General features: G+C 34.8%; 2 protein-coding genes across 3 annotated transcripts; both read left to right on the plus strand.

The window, feature by feature from the left end:
- The first annotated feature begins 200 nt into the window (after positions 1–200).
- Positions 201–7,475, plus strand: LOC117622607 (plant cysteine oxidase 4). 2 transcript variants are annotated; one of them, XM_034353348.1, is made up of 6 exons: positions 201–331; positions 817–1,151; positions 5,229–5,374; positions 5,837–5,984; positions 6,961–7,164; positions 7,305–7,475. In XM_034353348.1, exons 2-6 carry the CDS (start codon positions 1,049–1,051, stop codon positions 7,421–7,423), a joined length of 720 nt encoding a protein of 239 aa, XP_034209239.1. In that variant the 5' UTR covers positions 201–331; positions 817–1,048; the 3' UTR covers positions 7,424–7,475. The 2 variants fall into 2 exon arrangements, with proteins under 2 accessions (XP_034209239.1, XP_034209240.1); XM_034353349.1 differs by lacking the exon at positions 201–331 and adding an exon at positions 2,077–2,158 and having other exon boundaries at positions 1,040–1,151.
- Positions 7,476–14,999: 7,524 nt separating this feature from the next.
- Positions 15,000–17,599, plus strand: LOC117621699. The gene is made up of 6 exons (XM_034352256.1): positions 15,000–15,412; positions 15,967–16,043; positions 16,156–16,192; positions 16,458–16,629; positions 16,908–17,247; positions 17,330–17,599. The coding sequence occupies exons 1-6, from the start codon at positions 15,010–15,012 to the stop codon at positions 17,597–17,599; spliced, it is 1,299 nt and encodes a 432-aa protein (XP_034208147.1). The 5' UTR covers positions 15,000–15,009.
- Positions 17,600–18,485: the final 886 nt, after the last annotated feature.

An 18,485-nucleotide genomic window follows, 5' to 3' on the forward strand; every position in this document is an offset into this window, starting at 1 on the left:
TTTGAAGGACTAATAAAACGATTATCTCAAAATAGATAATATATAGCTATAGATACAGATTAATTCCATTTTTTTAGAAGGGGTAAAAAACGCGAGGGGTACTTTTGTGAATATGTAGCAATATGGAGGCCAAAGTGGTGAAGAAGAGAGATACACACGGACCCAAAAAGGCCGTAAAAGGAAATGACGTAGTCGAAGATCTTCCTTCGGCTTCTTCCTCCCCTTCCCCTTTCCTCCTCTATACTGGCGATCTCTCTGCTCTTTCATTCCCTATGTTTCATTTTCTACCTCTCACTTGTTCCACAATTTTCGTCTATCTCTCCAAACCCAGGTACGGTAGCTTCAAATCCCATCTCAATCCATATTCTCTCTTCCTTATTGGATCTCATTTATGGTTTTTTCCAGTTTGGATCCAACGTGGGTCTTTCTTGTTTTTCTTATAATCATTGTAAAGTTCAAATTCTCATCATTCTGTTGGTATTGATATATAATTCCCTGATTTCGTTTGATAAATTTTGATCTTATTCGCTTTTAACTACTTGATAAATGGTGTATTTTTTTATTTTGATTTTATTTTATTGGAGTATATGTATAATGTTCTGCATGTTTTTCACTTTACCTTTTATTGGGTTACTTAGAATTGGTTGAAAGAATGATAAAAAAGATAACTTTAGAATTGAATGAAACAAATCGCTTTGATTAGTTGCATATGTGTCATAAAAAGTACGAGATGCAAATTCATAATCTTTTCTTTTCATGCATGCTCTTAATGAAAATTTTATTAACACTGCCTTAATATGTATTCTTGTTGAGTAGGTGCTCATAGATAAGATTAGCAGAGAGGGATCGAAAAACTGCCATGGAGTTTCATTATTGTTTCTGTCGTTTGCAAAATGAGAGGTTTGATATGCTGAATAGAAGGCAATAAGGTTTCCTAATTTGGTTTTGGATTGGCATTGCAATCAATAAGCTTCTTGCGAAGATGTTATCAGCTTACTGATTTTTAGGGCTGTAGTCCGTTCAGTTAAGTTGGTACCGTCTTTGCATCATGCCATATTATATTCAGAGACTCTATAATGTTTGCAAATCATCATTTTTGCCGAATGGACCTGTGTCAGAAGAAGCACTCGAAAAAGTTCGTGTTAAACTAGGTATGAAGAAATGGTCCTTTTATCTCCTGATATATCAATCCAAACATGTTCAAATTGTGCTTCAGTTCTGCTGCTCCATGTTCTACTCTGCTAATTATATGTCATTGCCTAGTTGGAACATCGAAAAGACAGACAAAATTGTTGTTTTGAAGTGAATGTTAATTTTTGAAGAGAAGTTTTGTCTTGAAAATCCTAACAAATCAAATATACTAGTTTTTCCTGGGCAATTTTGGTGTTTATTTTTAACTCATCCACTGAAGTGCTCCCCGCTAAGTCATAAACTGGAAAGGAGTTTCCCATTAGTTTAGTTAACTTGCTAATCTAGCTATGTAAGAAACCGAAGAGTACAAGGCAAGGCAGCAATGAACTTTAAAGCACATCGAGAAAATGTAAAAAATAAAAAATAAAAAATAAAAAATAAAAAAATTAAAAAAGATTAAACTTACTCATACTAAACCTAAATTGTTTGTATAATTTTTTTTTTTAAAGCAAAACCTAAATTGTTCACACTTAGTAGTTATCAGACAAAAAAAATATTCAAAGCACTTGATAACATATAAAAAATACGAGGTACCACCATCAGGGATTTCTGTTTGTTCTGAAAGCTTCCTCGTTCATTTTATACATTATGCTTGAACTTTGTTATAAAATTATGGCTCTTTAGAACCTAAATTATGACTCGTTGCAGTAAAAACATACTTGTGTACAGGGTTTTGGATGGTACACATGTAGGTGAGCTTGTCAAGTATGCTATAGTATTAGGGAACTTGGCAACTTATCTTTTCTCTTTCTTTTTAGCATTATGTAAAGATGCTTCTACTAATACTTTCTTGGAGTTTAAGTGAATCGGATCATGTCTTCTCTGATATACTCTTTCTTTGTTGACTCGTTGAGTTGATTTGTACTTGTTTTTTGTGGATTGCAGTTGATTGATTATTCTTGTGGATTTGAATCTGAAATTGTTTTAACTTGATGTTGAATATCTCTTCAAGACGAAAGTCCAATAGGTCAGTAATTTATGGTTAAGGTTAAATTATCTGGAACAAGGAATCCAAGTCTCCGATATATATGGTAGATCCATCTTTAATATATGTGTCATTTTCACTTCCTCAAAAAGGATTAAAGCTTGTTGGCCTTTCATGATGTTAGATGACTAACTTTCTTAAAATTCTAAAGAACAACCCCCTAACCACCTTATCCTAAAAATGTCTACACATGTTAGAAACCATCCTTTATGACATGGATATTTATTTTATGTGGTCTTCAGTGAATTGACATTTGATTATAGGGTAATATTTCACAATATTTTCTTGGGCCATATTTATTTTTGTTTATTGTAGTCAAAGTTGCTTCTAATGGACCTTATTTTGTTGAATTTTCAATTTCCCCTTTGATAACGTTTTAAAAGTGGTTTGACTTTGTTTTTGTATTTTAATATTTTCTGCTTTCTGATATACTGGTTTTCTCTGGTTTCTTTAAAGTCTGTAGTCCCCTGAAGTATTAATGACCATCCGATATTTCCATTACCACTTAATCACTGATTGGCATATTGCCTCCCTGCCTTCTATGTATATATTTCATTTCCTTGTGCACCACTAACTTGAAGCTGTAATCAGTTAGATAAGAAAAAGGGACCTATGACAACCAAACTACCAAACATTGTTTGTGCATTCAGGTTTATGCATGTCTTTTTATTTTAATGTGTGATCAGAATCGCTCCATGCTTCAATTTGTCTTTTTATTTTGGAACTTGCCTGTCTATTATGTTCAGGCCACCATAATTGTGTGGTGTACAAGTTGACCCTAAACCTTAAACCTTAAACCTTAAACCCTTATTTGAATATGTCCATTGTCCAGACTAAAAGAAAAATTCTTAAAGTGGCATGCTCTTGTTAGCGAGACGAAAACCATTATTAGTAGCTTGTTAGACCACCATCAACAAATTGGTGTCCTTGGTAGTTTGATCAAGTTTGATAGGTATCTGTAACAAATTTGGAATTTGGAGACAACAACGACACATTGAACCTTTTTTATTTAGGACTTTCAGCACATTTAAGATATGTTTGCTCCATGTTTGTTGAGCACTCCATAGTTAAGACATCTGTTACTTAATAATTTTTGGTTAGTTGCAGGGGAGTACGGCTAAGTCTTTCCACATATAAAGTAAAGCTGATGTAGTACAGCCCGTAGGTGTTAGATTAAGCACTTAAACAATAGAACAGAGAAGAATATAAGAGACCGAGGAGAAGAATTATAGATCGAAAAGACGAGATAAAGGGCTGAAGCAGTAGAACAAAGAAGAATATCGGAGATTGAGGAGAAGAAATATAGATTGAAGGGACGAAATCAGAGAGTTCTAGGACAAGGTTTACTCAACATTCAAATCTGAATTTTAAAGAACTACATGGGGTTATTTATAGCAAACTAAAACCTAGAAATAATAGGATAAAAATACCTTGCTTAAACAGAAATCATAACCCAAATAAAATAGGAAACTTAAAACTTGAAATATGGAAATTTGGAAAAGTAGAAATCCTACTAGTAATTGGAAAACTAGAGAATCTAAGAAACAAACAAATACATTAGGAAACTAATAAATTTAGGTCCTACGCGTCCTGCATCAAAAGCTCAACCTCTTGAGTGCAAACCTCAAAGCTCAAGCTTTATTAGTTTCATAAGCCTTTCATGAGTTGGCTTCATGCCTTGACAACTCTGTTTTTTATTTGTTGTTAATAGATGTGGGACTAGTGTAGTGGCTAGGCTTGTAAAGGCCCCTGGCCCAATGGCTGACCTGACCCAGGTTTGGCTTGAGGTTGGGCTTGATTCAGGCTTGCCTGGAGTTGGGCTTGGGCCTAGGTGCCACAGCCTCTCCTTGCCCCAGTATTTATATTTTAGAAGTCTTATTATTTATATAAGTTTAAGATATTTTTATTTATTGGAACTGTTATTCACACTCCAACAAAGTCATCATGCACGCCTCAGTCTCATATTAAGAGAAGTTTGTTTGTTTCATACAAACCATAAGCATCACCACATGGGATGCATGTGCAGTATGATGCAAGTTGCAATAAGGAGAAAAAAAAGTAAGGTGTGGGAGAAAGAAGACGGTTGAGAGAAAGTGGAGTTTAATTACTATGTAAAAGGGGTGTCTTTGAATTTTTTTGTATTACGATTGACACACGGAGTTTTCTTAATAGTAGTGTAGATAAATATTAATAACTTAGTTTTAGATGATTAATTGTAAATTAAAAAATAGGATAGGATGGGTACGGCCTGGTTCTGTCTGTAGCTCCTTCCCTCCTTTGGATCAAGGTTGGGGCCCGACCTTGGCTTTTTGTAGATTGGGTTGCCCTTCCCTGACCCAAAAGGTGATTGGGCTTTAGCATGAACTGTCCCACCTGATTTACAAGACATCTAAGGCATTGAAATTTTTTGCTTGGTGCTGAAGGCCTACGTGGTAAACTTGAATAATTAGTACTACAAACTTCTGTAACTCCCTCCTTTCCTTTGTGATGAAGGATTACCTTCTACTAGAGCTAAATACTTATGATCATAATAAGAATTTAAGACATATATTTTAAACTAGTATTGGATTTTTGTAGACACTTAGATACAATAGCTTATTCCTTAGATTAAATATTTGAGCTGGTCTCAAGCTTCTTCACAAGCTGTCAAGCTTTGTTCACAAGCCTTAACAAGTCTAGTTTTACCATTGCACAGGCTTCGCTTGTTTATTAAATGAGCTTGAAAGTTTGACTTCTGTTTGTTCTTTTATTAAATAAGTAAGTATAAGTGAGCTTTGTTGAGCCAAGCTTCGTGCTGCTTGCCAACAGCTTGACTCGATTTTCAGCTCTAGTACTTGCATCTGCACTGTTAATACACACATAAGCAGTGGTCATTGCCCGTAGCATCAGGATTAGCACCCTTTTGTAATGCTATATGACATGCCTCATTTTGCTTTCTTTCTGCACATAATAGTGTGAAATCTTAAGGTAAACACTTCCTTTGTTATGTTATGTTATTTTTTATTTTTTTATATTTTTGCACTTTTTAACCTTTTATATAATTTTGTTTCAGAGAAAATTAAGCCTGCTGATGTAGGTCTCGAACAGGAGGCACAGTTGGTGCGTAATTGGTCAGGTTCTATGCTTGAGCGTAATGGGGATCAGCAGTCACTGCCACCAATCAAGTACTTGCATTTACATGAGTGCGATAGCTTCTCTGTGAGTACAGGGTGACAATTCATCAGTTATTGATTGCAAATTGTTTTGGGTTCCATTTTGATTGTGAGATTTCAAATCTAGGGATTTTTTAGCTAATATTTAGAGTTAAATTGCTTGAAAATAATATTAACAATGCATAAAAGTTTGTATTCCTGTGGGATGAAATAGATGTATATACATGGATTTCAAATGATTCATTGTTGTACCTAGTCATCTCAAATTCATAATATTATGTAAAGTCTAGTTCTTTCAAATATATTGCATTGTATTTGTACAGTTCTTTTAAAAACTGTAAGCTTATTATTAATTCCGAATCCATTTATACAAATCTCTTCAACCAAATGGAGCCTTAGAGTTCTAAGACTAGAAATTTCTGCATACTCGCAACTGCACAATCAATGTTCACTTACAATTGGATATCCAAGTATCATGGTATTTATCTATTGTTATTATTTTTGGCAGATGGGAATTTTTTGCATGCCCCCTTCCTCTATCATACCCCTTCATAATCATCCTGGAATGACTGTGTTGAGCAAGCTTATATATGGTACATTATATGTTAATTCATATGACTGGCTTGATTTTCCTGGTACTGCTGATCCATCAGAAGGTGTGCTTTTCCACAGTATCTCTCATCTACTATATAAATGTTAGTTAATGTTTTGTTTGCTTGACGTAATATCTCCTTTGCATGCTTCAAAAATTAAACAGCATCCTGTTTGTGAATGTTTGTATCTGTATGCGGGAAGTGTTTTGATTCTTACGACAAGGAAATTACCGCTGGGATTGTGTTTCCCAAATCCTGTGAGCTCTGTCATCATTCTAGCATGTTCTTATTTCACATTTTGAACTTCTTTTAACAGTTTTTGGTGGTTAATTGTGGCGGGATTAGTTATATGTTTGTCTTGATACTAATACGTTGATATATGAGCTGAGATAAGTATGAATATGTTTTTCAATTATTTAAATATATAAATTAAGCATGCCATGAAAACAACCAGCTTAGAAACATCAACAGCTTTCCATTTTACCTTTGTGCTTTGCTTTGAATGCTTGCTATATATATGTTTTCAGTTATGGTTCGACCAAAGATTTAAGGAACAGTTTTAGCCCCTTTTGAATGAAATTCATTTGGCTAATTACCTTCAGTTTTGTGTGTGTGGTTTTCTTGGGATTCGTGTTGGATGACTTTCGCGAGACAAGGTGGATATTTTGTGGGATAAAGTAGCCTTTGGACACCCCTTTGGGCGTCAGTTTCTTCAGAATTCCAGGAAATACCTTTTAATTCAATTTTTACAGATTGGAGGGCTGCTGTTATTTTTCCAGTAATGTAATTTAGGCTTTATAAGATTTGGTAGCTGCTAGATCTTGTCCTCTGCCACTGCTTGTGTATTTGTTTGTTATTTAATAAATTTTTGTTTCTCACAAAAAAAAAAAAAAAAAAAAAAAAGGGCGCAAAAAAGAATTTTGGTGTAGTCTTTAGCTCGCTGAATAAGTAACTCTTCGCATGGCCATAGTTGTGAAGGGGGCTATTATGATTTCATTATTTGTTTTAAACTAGAAACCGTACTTGGTGATTTTTGCAGCTAAACCTGCAAAGCTGGTCAAAGATACTGAGATGACAGCACCATGCCCACCAACAGTTCTTTATCCAACAACTGGAGGCAATATCCATAGTTTTAGAGCTCTAACTCCTTGTGCCATCTTTGACATCCTTGCGCCTCCTTACTCCTCTGAAGATGGACGGCACTGCACGTATTTCCGGAAGTCCTCAAGAAAAGATCTGCCTGGTAATGCAATTTGTCTACGTTGCTGGTTATTACAGTTGCAAAAATTCCATTTGGTCCTAGAATAAGGATAACTCATAACTGGTAAAATTTGTCTACCATGCTGATATTTGTAGTTTTTATTTGTTTTGTTTGGGATGAAGGTTATCTTGAGTTTGAAGGAGTTACAGAGCCACAAGTGACTTGGTTAGAAGAGTTTCAACCTCCCGACAACTTTGTGATTCGCAGAGGGCTGTACAAGGGCCCTGTTATTAGAACTTGAGAATTCTTGTTTTTTGTTTATACATTTTTAGTTAAATTTGCGTTTTCCATGATAGGAATCATTGAGGGGGAACTTTGGCAATAATTTATTTTTGGCTTATGTAAGTTGCGCATTTGGCTTGTACATAATAATACACCAATTTAGTATGATTTACTGACCTCACATTAAACTAGTAGGGCAGTCATTGGAAGTTGGAAGAAAGAAATCATGGCCAATCACATTCGCGTTGGCATTTTGTTTGTTTTATGGTCATTGATCGTATTCGTATGGCGATTCTTCTTGCCTTGGTGGTATTTTCCCTAACAGATAGTTTTTGCAATCAACCTTTCAAATAAGTGCATGGGTAGCTACCCAAGTGGTGTGCAATTAGGCCTGGCTTGCCTATACTGAGGTTTGTCAGGCAACGATTGTTTGTGCTGTCTTAATTTTTCAGATGTTAAATTTGATTGGCCAGCAGCAGCTGAATTCCAGTGCAGAATGTTTATTTCAGCTGAATTCCATGAGATGATGGAGATCCTCGCATCAAGTCCTCGGCCTCAGTGTGCTGTGTCCCAAAAATCCCGAGGGCCTCTCCCTTCTGGGCTGTAATATTCATGGAGGGTCCGGTCGGGTCGGACCGACCGGGATAGTAAACGGGGTTTGGGGGTGATAATTTTCTTATACAAACTTATTTTTTCTTCAATTAAAAAAAAAAATCATAATATAGCTCATGAAAAATACAATCACTATACAAGTAATTCTCAACCCACTTGATTATAATTTACTTTAAGATTTGAATTTTTTTTTTTTTTTTTAAAGTCGAAATCTTTGAGATTTAATTTAAACTATGTAGCGGTAATGTATAAGCCAATAGTCCGCCAAACACTTCTTTTGAACAAACACATTCATACAATAACGAATTTGACTAATAGTTCAAATCCAAAATTACATTTTCAAGTATATTGGAAATATTGAGTTCATCTTTATATATTTGGTTATAGTTAGATTGTTAACTTATCATGAAAGTTAAAAATCGCTTGATTTAACCTCACATGGCAATAGTTGGGAGATCAAGTTCTCCATTTTAGCTTTCAAACACAACAGCTTCGGGAATTATTTGTTTTTTGAATTTTTTTTACGTACCATGGGAATAGAAACTATGACCCCTCTCCTCTTAACTTAACTCTCACCAATTTCATGTAGCCCGAGTTGAAGGATTTATCTTGTTTGGTGTCTAGGATTGAATATGATAACTCCCTATATTTAAAGTATGTTTAAGGAAGAAATGATTTATTATTATTATTATTATTTATCAAGTTGAAGGTAGAAGATGGATTGTTCGTGAAGAAAACTTATCCCATCTAATATCCCCATAAAATAGTAGGATAATAAACCCCAAAATGGAAATTATTTATCTATACCTTCATTTTCTCGTTCAACATACCATAGATTTAATGACTTATCCAATCCAATTAAATCTTAGTACCCAAACGAGCCCTTGCAATTGGCTCTTGGAATATGGCAGGGGATGGATTAAAATGTATATGTATATGAATGTTTGAACAAACAATTATCCGTAAAGTATATCATTGGGGCTTGCGGATGTTATTAGGAAGAGTTAGAGTATGCCTCTTAATGACAGAATTTTTTGAGATTCTGAATTGTTACAGTATTAAAAGAAGTGTTCAATTAAAGAGAATAACAAAACTATGATCAAACTGAACAAAATAAAACACCGCACATAAGGATGAGCAAATGCATATACATATATATATGCACTTCAATGCTTTTGGGTTGGTGCTGGATTTTCTGCCTACCTACCTATACGAATTGCCAAATACATACAAAAATGGACTATTTGGCTTCACCCTTCCTTCCCTACCTCCATAAAACAAGAACATGTGAATTTGAGCTCTCTCTCTCTCTCTCTCTCTCTCTCTCTCTCTCTCTCTCTCTCTCTCTCTCTGTGTTGAGATCTCATATGGTGCCTATGTTCGCGGCGACTCTTTATCCAACGCAGCCAAGAGCCCACCACACACACAGCTAGTTTGATTCTTTCTCAGTACATATACATCTCTCACCATGTTTTTAAAAATAAAAAAATAAAAAAAAATAAAAAATAAAAACTTCATTTTTAAGTTGTCCAATTATCTACATTTACAATCCCGTAATTAAATTATGAGTAATATTTTTCTTAAGAGCTTGACATGTTATATTGTCATATCGTCAATTTAATTAACTTGTTAATTAAATGACATATATAATGTGTCAAAGTATGTATGTGACAAGGAAGTATTACTTACCGAAATATTTTATGAGGTATAAAAAAGGGATATTAAAGGCATTGACAGAATACATAGCTAAGGTCTATATATATATTCTTTTATTTATGCACTTCAATAATTTCTCTCAGTCTCAATCACTCATCTTGATTCATGCATTATGCATGAGAATATTGACCGTATACATATTCTTGTGGTACTGACTACTAAGTAAGCAGTCCCATTTGGGTTTTAAAAATATACAATCAAGGATGTCCCAAGAGCTGCATGAAAGTTGCATGGCTCTAGACCTGCCACGAAACGGTTTGGAAGCAGTCAACACACCTGACTAAGCTTGCCCCTACTCTTTCTTATACGTGAATATACGTACATATTATGCGTATAAGAATAGGATTTAGGGACACACATATATATCAATAATTGATAATAACTGCTTCTCCATATATATATATATATATATATTAATTTTCTTAGTTTCTCGACGCGCGTTTATACACATCCAACGAATGATTCTTCATGTAAAGACAGATAAAAAGATGAATTATAATCGATCTGATCTAGAGTTCGATCTCCTCCAAATGTAATCTAAAAGGAAATAAGCTCCCACCTTCCTATATCTCTCTTGACAAAATCATTGGGCATGGCTTTTGGTTATGGTTGTTGTGTAGTCAATGTAGGAATCATATATACTAGCACACAACGGTTGACAAGGTTTTAGTACAAGTGACAACCCTAGCTGTGGTTGGCCTTCAGATAAACTAAGCAGACCTTGTCAACCCCAAGAGAACACTGCCCTTTGAGTTTTTGAATTTTTGTTTGAACCTCCCATTTTAAATGTACCTATCATGCCAAACAAGAGTAATTAATTAGGTCAAATGTAACATAAAAGATATATGAGATTAATTGCCATCTCAACTCAACCCTAATTTCAAACAAACAAAAATAATATTCTCAAAATCGTCTCGTACAAATGAACCATTCGGTCTTCATACTCATTTGGTTTAGTGACATTGGTCTTTGTTCGTTGAAGGAGATGCTATATATGTTCAATCTTATATATTTTAACATTTCTCACTCCAAATGAAATAAAATAATTCTTTCAATCAAAATGAAATAACACCAATTAATGAATGGCAGTTAATCCAAATAGGTCCAAAGAGGGCATAAAACCCAAGAGAATTTCTTATTTTGGTAACCCACACGAGACCCGATCTCCTTCTCTCCCGCATACTCTTCCCCATTAAAACTCATACTTTTTCGAATATTTGTCTTCACTTGACAGAATCTCTCTCTCTAGGTCTTCAAATATAGTACACACACACCCCCTAAAGATCATGTGTCACACATTTCTAGTAAATTTTAGGTGTCTTTTAGCCAAAACCTAATCTTGAGATGATGCCTCTTCGCAACCTCTTGTCTTCCCAATTAATAAACAAATGGTATGATCTTATGTCATGACAAATTGTGGAAATTCTACTGTAAGATGTTTTGGAAAGTAAATACTTGGACATTGGGTAAAATGGCAAGAAATAGAGACAACACTTTTGTATTTTTTTTATTTTTTATCAAGAGACAATATTGGGGTGAAGTTTAATCTTATCAACTTAGTTTTCCTCATATTCCCCCAATTTCCAAATAGACTGGGGTAACAAAACTTTTTACACTCGTCAAATTTCAGCAATATTGGCAAAATTTTAACCAAAAAATAAAAAAGACACGTGTCAAAACCACATTTGTTGTAAGTAGGAGTTCCTCCTCAATTTTAAAGAGCGAAGCGTTTTTTTTTAATTATTTCAAAGAATGAAAGATGGTCGACAAGAATTTGATGACTTGGATGGTTATTGAGCTCAATATGAGTTATGTCCCTGGGTTACTATGAGATTCTTACTATACAACCAAAAAAAAAAAAAAACAATTAGTAATTACAAACACCCACAATTAGGGCTGGCAAGATTTGCTTTCAACCCTGTCGAACAATCAAACAACTTCAAATGAAGGCTCCCTAAAAGTTCTATTTATAGTAATATTTGGGGTTACATGATTAGGAATAAGAATTAAATCAGGAATCAAATCACAACTATAGGAAATTTAAACAAGCAAACCTGCCGAGCATTCTAACCGGTCACCAGGATTGGGAGACCGATCGACCTCGAACTCACACTCCCGTACATTCTGACCCGAGCCGGTTTGGATGCCTTCTTTGGTGAATCATTCTCCACAGCTCAATAATTCGCAAATTTAGAATTATATATATATATATATATATATATATAAATTACACAGTGCAAGTTTCAAATAATCTATCTCTCTTGAGATTCGAACTAGGCATGGCTGATCTGCCATGGTGCCTGACAATGACAAAAGAAAAGGGTGTGTGTAATTTACATCTTTATTCTTTAAAGAAAAGGGTATAAAATAGAAGACATAAATATACTGATTATATATAATAAATGAAAATTCTCCTATGCGGATATTTGCATGTTATTATTATGCGGACGCAATATATTTTGTACTACCTTTCTCTGTTTTCCTCTCTGTTAACTATGGTGTTCTCATTGTAATAACGTGCGGACATCTAAGAACTTCAGATGAAGGGAAAAAAAAAGGAGTTATATATTCACTTGTAATTAATCAAGCACTAGCTAGGGAACACTTTACATATATAAAAGGAGTCCAATTTCGGCTGATCTGGGGTTAAACTACAAGTGGTGGTATTCCATGTGTTTTAATAATAAATAAATAAAACCAAGTGTTTTGTTTTTATAAGTTTATTAATCTCAAGAGACTTTCTTGCGGAGTGTGATACTTCTTGTCATATATAATGCCTAGCTCAAGGACTTCTTGGAAGGCCAAAGCTGTTACATTCAACCATTTGAACAGGAGTGCAGATGAGGACAGATTAAATAACATTGTTAAGAATATGTACAACAATAAACAAAACAGTAGGAAACAAAAATCAGAGAACAAGAGGACAAATGACTGTTTAGAAAATATGGGGGCAAGAAAATTATGTGCATGCATGGCCAGGTTTACATCAATGATATGAGGACGACGGTTTACCTTTCTCACTGTATACGTGGACCGAGATTTGATTCATTTTGCAATAGAATAATTGGGTTGGAATAAAATTAACAATGTATATAACATTATTAGTTATATATATCTATACACACAGCTTCAACGGAAGAATATCTCAAATAAGTTTTGTTGATGCAAAAAAAGTGGTTTGGCACTCTTGGGCTCAACATAGTGATGTCTAGGCCTTCGAATCCTTATTGGCCTCGGTAGGGGCGTCTGGTCTGCAAGAAAAGAAATGTCACCGGTGTGGTACCGGCCGAAGGCTCTCAGATATTCAAGTAAGTACGAATTTAGTAAGATAACTGAACATATCTAAAGGCAGTATGCCGAAAGTTCAGAGTACCTTCATTTTGGGACTTGTGCCCCTTTTTATAAACCTTGTGTAGAATTTCTATGTGGGACTGTTGGCATTCACTGTGGATGATCCACATGTCCAGAGGATGCGTTTGCCTAACTACGCGATCGGCAGCTCAGGGTGTCAAAGGCTTCCCTATCGATGGTCTTTTTGTCTACGTGTCTCGCACTTATCTGCTGTCGATTCTGGTATAAACACGTTTATTTGAAGGACCCTTCTATATTGTATTTTAATGATCCGAACCATCAGTTTTTTAAGTCCTTCAAAAATATCTCTGCGAAAAATCACTTGAATCCAAAACTATTTGACCACTCAATCAAATGGTTGTCATTTTTCGTGTTTTCTTGAAGTTATTTTATTTGATGGTCATAACTAGATGTCTTAATAATCTATGAATGAAGAATCGAAAAATAGACAATGTGGATAGATTTAAATAAAATTTTATTGAATCCTAAAGAGTGTCCTTCAAATAAAATTATTATGGATCCCTCAATAGAAGACCTACTCACTAGCAGAGGTCAACTAATAAAGATTATCACGGATAGGTAGGCAGAGAGGGAAATGGACAACCTGTCAAATTAAGAACAATCGGTAAAGAGGAAAGGCTCGAGAAGTCACATGATTTTCAACAGTAGTGTTTTGCTGTAAAAATATACATCAAGTCCTGTCCGAGTCCGACCATCGTCTTCTTATAATACAATATTGTGAATTATTAAATATTAATTATTGAAGTCTAAGAATATATGAATGTAATGCAGCATAAAGCTTTATTTCCACATATTCTTCTATATCTATAAAACATATAAATTCAACTTAGCTATATATATTTCTCGATACAACAAGGAGCACACAGTAAATGCTCTCTCTCTCTCTCTCTCTCTCTCTCTCTCTCTCTCTCTCTCTGTGATTCGCATGTATCTACTGTTGGATCAACTGGGTTTGGTGTCAGCTGGTTACATGGTGGATTTATGATGAAGGTTCAGATGAAGTGCAGTACTTGATTTCTGTGTATGGATATTGTAAGTTTGAAATTATAACCCTCTATTCTTGAATCTGCTTTCGAACATATATAGATATATATATATGTATATATATATATAGCTGTTTATAGCTAGGTTTTGGATAATGTATTCGTCGTTTGAGGTAAAACTTGATAAGCTTTATTTAGCCATAGGTTCGAATCTAGTTGAAAGTCTTGTTAATTTTCATCACGATGACATTAGAATCATGGAGAGAAGAAATGGAGGTGCTTGTTGATCACTAATGGGTTTGTGCTTGCCTTGATCACTTTCACTTTCTCTCATGTGAATTTGGATTTCACAGTTATTTAGCAGATTATTAGATTCATCTCAGATAATTATCAGATCAAAGAGTACTGAATTGAAACTTTCATAATTCATTATCTTAATTATCTTCTCTCTCTTACCGTTATTTAAAGCTACTATCATCATGAATTAAATTGAATCGCACAGCTGCAACCAAGTTCATCAATCTACTTGAGAAAAGGAATGAAAATGATCCATGTGGATTTTGCTGCTCCACTCCAAACTACCACTCTAATTTACCCCCTTCTAGGGTTACGGGTTTGGCTTGCATGAGCAAGGACTAAAATGCAACACTTTGGAGTAGAACTATGTGCCTTAACTAAACTAGTTAGGATTTAGTTTTCTAAATTTGTTAGAAGTTTCTCTAGATCTTGGTACCATACAAGAAGAATCAATGATTCACGGTCTGATAACAAAACAAGCTTACACGAATTGACAAGACAATTTATCTATATATAGACAATATATATATAAATGAACTACTCTTACTAAATTGTTTGACAACATAAGATACTTATAGACTAAATCTATACCAATATTGATCATCAAGTTCAGAAGTGATGAGGCATGCTAAGTGGAGGACCGAAAGAAATATATAGAAGAGATATGGCGCCTGAGAGAATTGAGATTTCAGATGAAGATGATCAAAGCAGTGATGCAAGTTACGAAATTCAAGCTAAAAATGACTATTTACTCAGTTCTCAAAAGTGTTTGTTCTTTGACCTGAATGAGGAAGCAAGTATTGGAGATGATGATCAGGATGTTTCTTCATCCAATGAAGGCACCCAAGCCGTTGGGAGCAGAATATCTCCAGAAGGTAATTTAAGTTGTAATAACACAAGTGTTGAAGGAAAAGAACGGACAATTGCAGTAAGGCAATATGTTCGATCCAAGATGCCGAGGCTTCGTTGGACTCCTGATCTCCATCTAGCATTCATCCATGCTGTTGAGAGGCTCGGCGGACAAGAAAGTAAGTTTGAATTTATTTCCTAAGTAATCTAGGCTTAGTCTCTTAAGTCAACACCATTGTTGGGTTCAGCTGATCATAATACAATTCAATGGTATGAACTTTCTATTCTGAGTTTTCTTCAACAATAAAATTAGATATAGAATTTCTTTTCTAGGGTCTTATTATTTTTCGTTTTTTGATACAAATGATATTCTATTTTAATTTAATCTAAACTATGAGGAGAGAGATTCGAACTTAGGTGCAAAGTGAGGAGCATACCTGATCTATCCAACTTGGCTAAGCCCATGTTTGCGGTTTTACAATTTTGTTAGCTCGCAAGAAAGTATAGCAGTAAGGATAAGTTGAGAGGTTTCATTTACAAGGACTCAAACTCAGTATGCCCATTTTGAAATATATATATATATATATATATGATAAATTTTATTGATTTATATATCACTGTTGAAAGCTTGAGTCTTAAGTTACCTCTCAAGTTTTAAGCATGTGGATAGTCTAATTCATATATTGGTGTTGTTCTCTTTTAAATTTCTGTTTTTTAACTGAACTGAATACAGGAGCAACTCCAAAATTAGTTCTTCAATTGATGAACGTGAGAGGACTTAGCATTGCCCACGTAAAGAGTCACTTGCAGGTTATTAACTTTTCACTGGTGCCCCTAACTGGATATGTTTAGTTTTTATTTTGTATCAATTAATTTCAGTTCTGTAGTTTCCTGAATCATCATGAAATTTTTGAATCAGCAGATGTATCGAAGTAAGAAGCTGGACGAGTCAGGCCAAGGTAAAGTATCAAAACCCACCTTAAATTTTGGAACTAATTCCGCTACTGGTCCTGTAAATTTTTTTATTTTTTATTTTGAGAGGAAATTGGAAACCCAAAGTGTTTACATGAAGCAGATGTGGATTAGGTCTGAGTTGATCCCTTTCCCCGTAGATTAGAGTAGTTTCGACCAATTGGATTCTTATCAGTAGTGTATGCCATAAAGCAAAGCCTTTCTTCAAGAGAAAAGCTCACAAAAAGTTTGTGTACTTATTGTTCTGTTCAGTTATCTCTCAATCAAGTAGAGGAATGCAAGTAAAAGATCACATTCTGGAAGCCTACCGCAAATTCAATCCTTATGGGCACTTAAGACATGTTGATGACAACGGAAGCCATTTTTGTTCTCCACCGGTATTGAAACAGCAGCCATATGATGATTTCAACGCAAACTCTTCAAGGTAATTTACCAGTCAAACCTAAAGAACTTGTATGCTTATTTACTAAATTAAGGGAGAAATGTTGCCTTGGTAGACATACGGATCACATGTTAAGTTGCGAAACTGTAAAACTGGACTATTGTCGGACATATAAATGGATTCAAGTTTGGATATAAATGTAGTCCAGAATTCACAGTTTCACAACATAAAATGTAAGCCATTCGACTAAAAGAACATTCTCAGTATATACATATATAGATAGATACCAACTTTGAGCTTTTCGTGATCCTTTTGTCAAGGTCAATTTCATTGTGGAGAGAAAATTCCGGGATAGACAACCATGGGAGCAATATAAGAAGCTCACACATCTTTCATGTCAGGGAAGCAATAACAAGAGATGGGCCTTTTAGACCCAGCCGATTTCTTGAAGAGAAGAGATGGCCTCCTTGTGAATTGATTGGAAACCACATGAAGGGTAGGAGACATTTGCTAAACTTTACTTGGGGTGATATCAATAATGTTCCACAACCTAATAACTTAGTATGGAGCGCCAAGGCAAGTACCATTAACCAACATCAACCCAATACATGCAGTCCAAAGTTCATCTCTAGTAGCTATGAACCCTTATCTCAGCTTGAGGTAACCACTTTTGCTTCAGTTATATAATTATTTGTAACATTTTTACTGGCTATACATATTCAAGATTCATTTTGATACGCAGGTTCCAAAACTTCAATGCATAAATGGAGAAATGTTTCAACCAAAAGTTGGCACCAACATGAAAACAATGAGACAGAAGACATGGGTACCAGATTTACAGTTAAATTTAAGTCACGATTTTAGCAATGGCAGTGTGGTAAATGATAGCCAAGAAAGCAGGAAAGATTTTGAATCAATGCTTTCTCTTTCGTTGTCCTCCTCTTCGGCCAGGCAACAAGAACAATCCACTACACCTACGTCAAGAATTCGACTCTCGGTTTCAAGGACTTAGGCGTTCTTGAAAAGAAAAAAAGAAAAACAAAACATAAAGATATTACCCAAGTTGTAAATTGGGATCAACAAACAAATTGCACTAGAACTACTTATGGGCTAAGTACTTAGTACGATCTGACCGTGCATCTTGATAAGGCATAGGAGTGAGATCTTGTAAGTACTTATCTCAAAAGGTCATCTGCGTGGCCTTGAATAATATGGGTTTTTAAAATTGAATAATTAGTTTCTAGTTTCTTTTTTTTGTTTTTTTTTGTTTTTGTTTTTGTTTTTTTTCTGAAGAAAAAAACCTAGAAGGTTGCTTCCTCTTCACACATAGAAGGTGTTCTGGATCATCTCGAGAATTTTCTAGTTGTATGGATAATGAAGCACAGGACGATTCATAAGTTGATGAAAGTGTACGTAATTCTTGATTACCCTTGTCACTTTGAGGGTCACCTTTGCCAATTTCCTTGCTGAGGATGCTGAAAGTGTAGCCGTTGAACTAAAAAATAAGGGAAAAAAATTATTTTTGATTACTGGAGTTTGGGTAAAAAACGATTTTAGTCACCGTAATTTTAATTTTTCCAATTTCATCTTTGCACTTGCAATAGTTAACAAATCAAGTCCATTCTAAGACTAGGAGTAGAGACTTTGGTAGACATTCGATGTGGTCGTCGTCCATGGACAATGGTTCTGGGTATACCCTGACAAAGATATGGGTCAACAGATGCCATCTTTTCTTAGGCCATATTTAATATGGAGGATTAGATTGGTCTAATTTGGACTAGTAAAATGACTAGATTTTATGTGAAACAATGAAGAATATGGATGTTGTCTTCTAATTTGAAGGATTATGGTGGACTATTCATATGAGGTTGATGTCTAAAATTTATCCTCACTAATCC

This window comes from Prunus dulcis, chromosome 3 (assembly GCF_902201215.1).
Source record: "Prunus dulcis chromosome 3, ALMONDv2, whole genome shotgun sequence".
Classification (NCBI taxonomy): Eukaryota; Viridiplantae; Streptophyta; class Magnoliopsida; order Rosales; family Rosaceae; genus Prunus; species Prunus dulcis.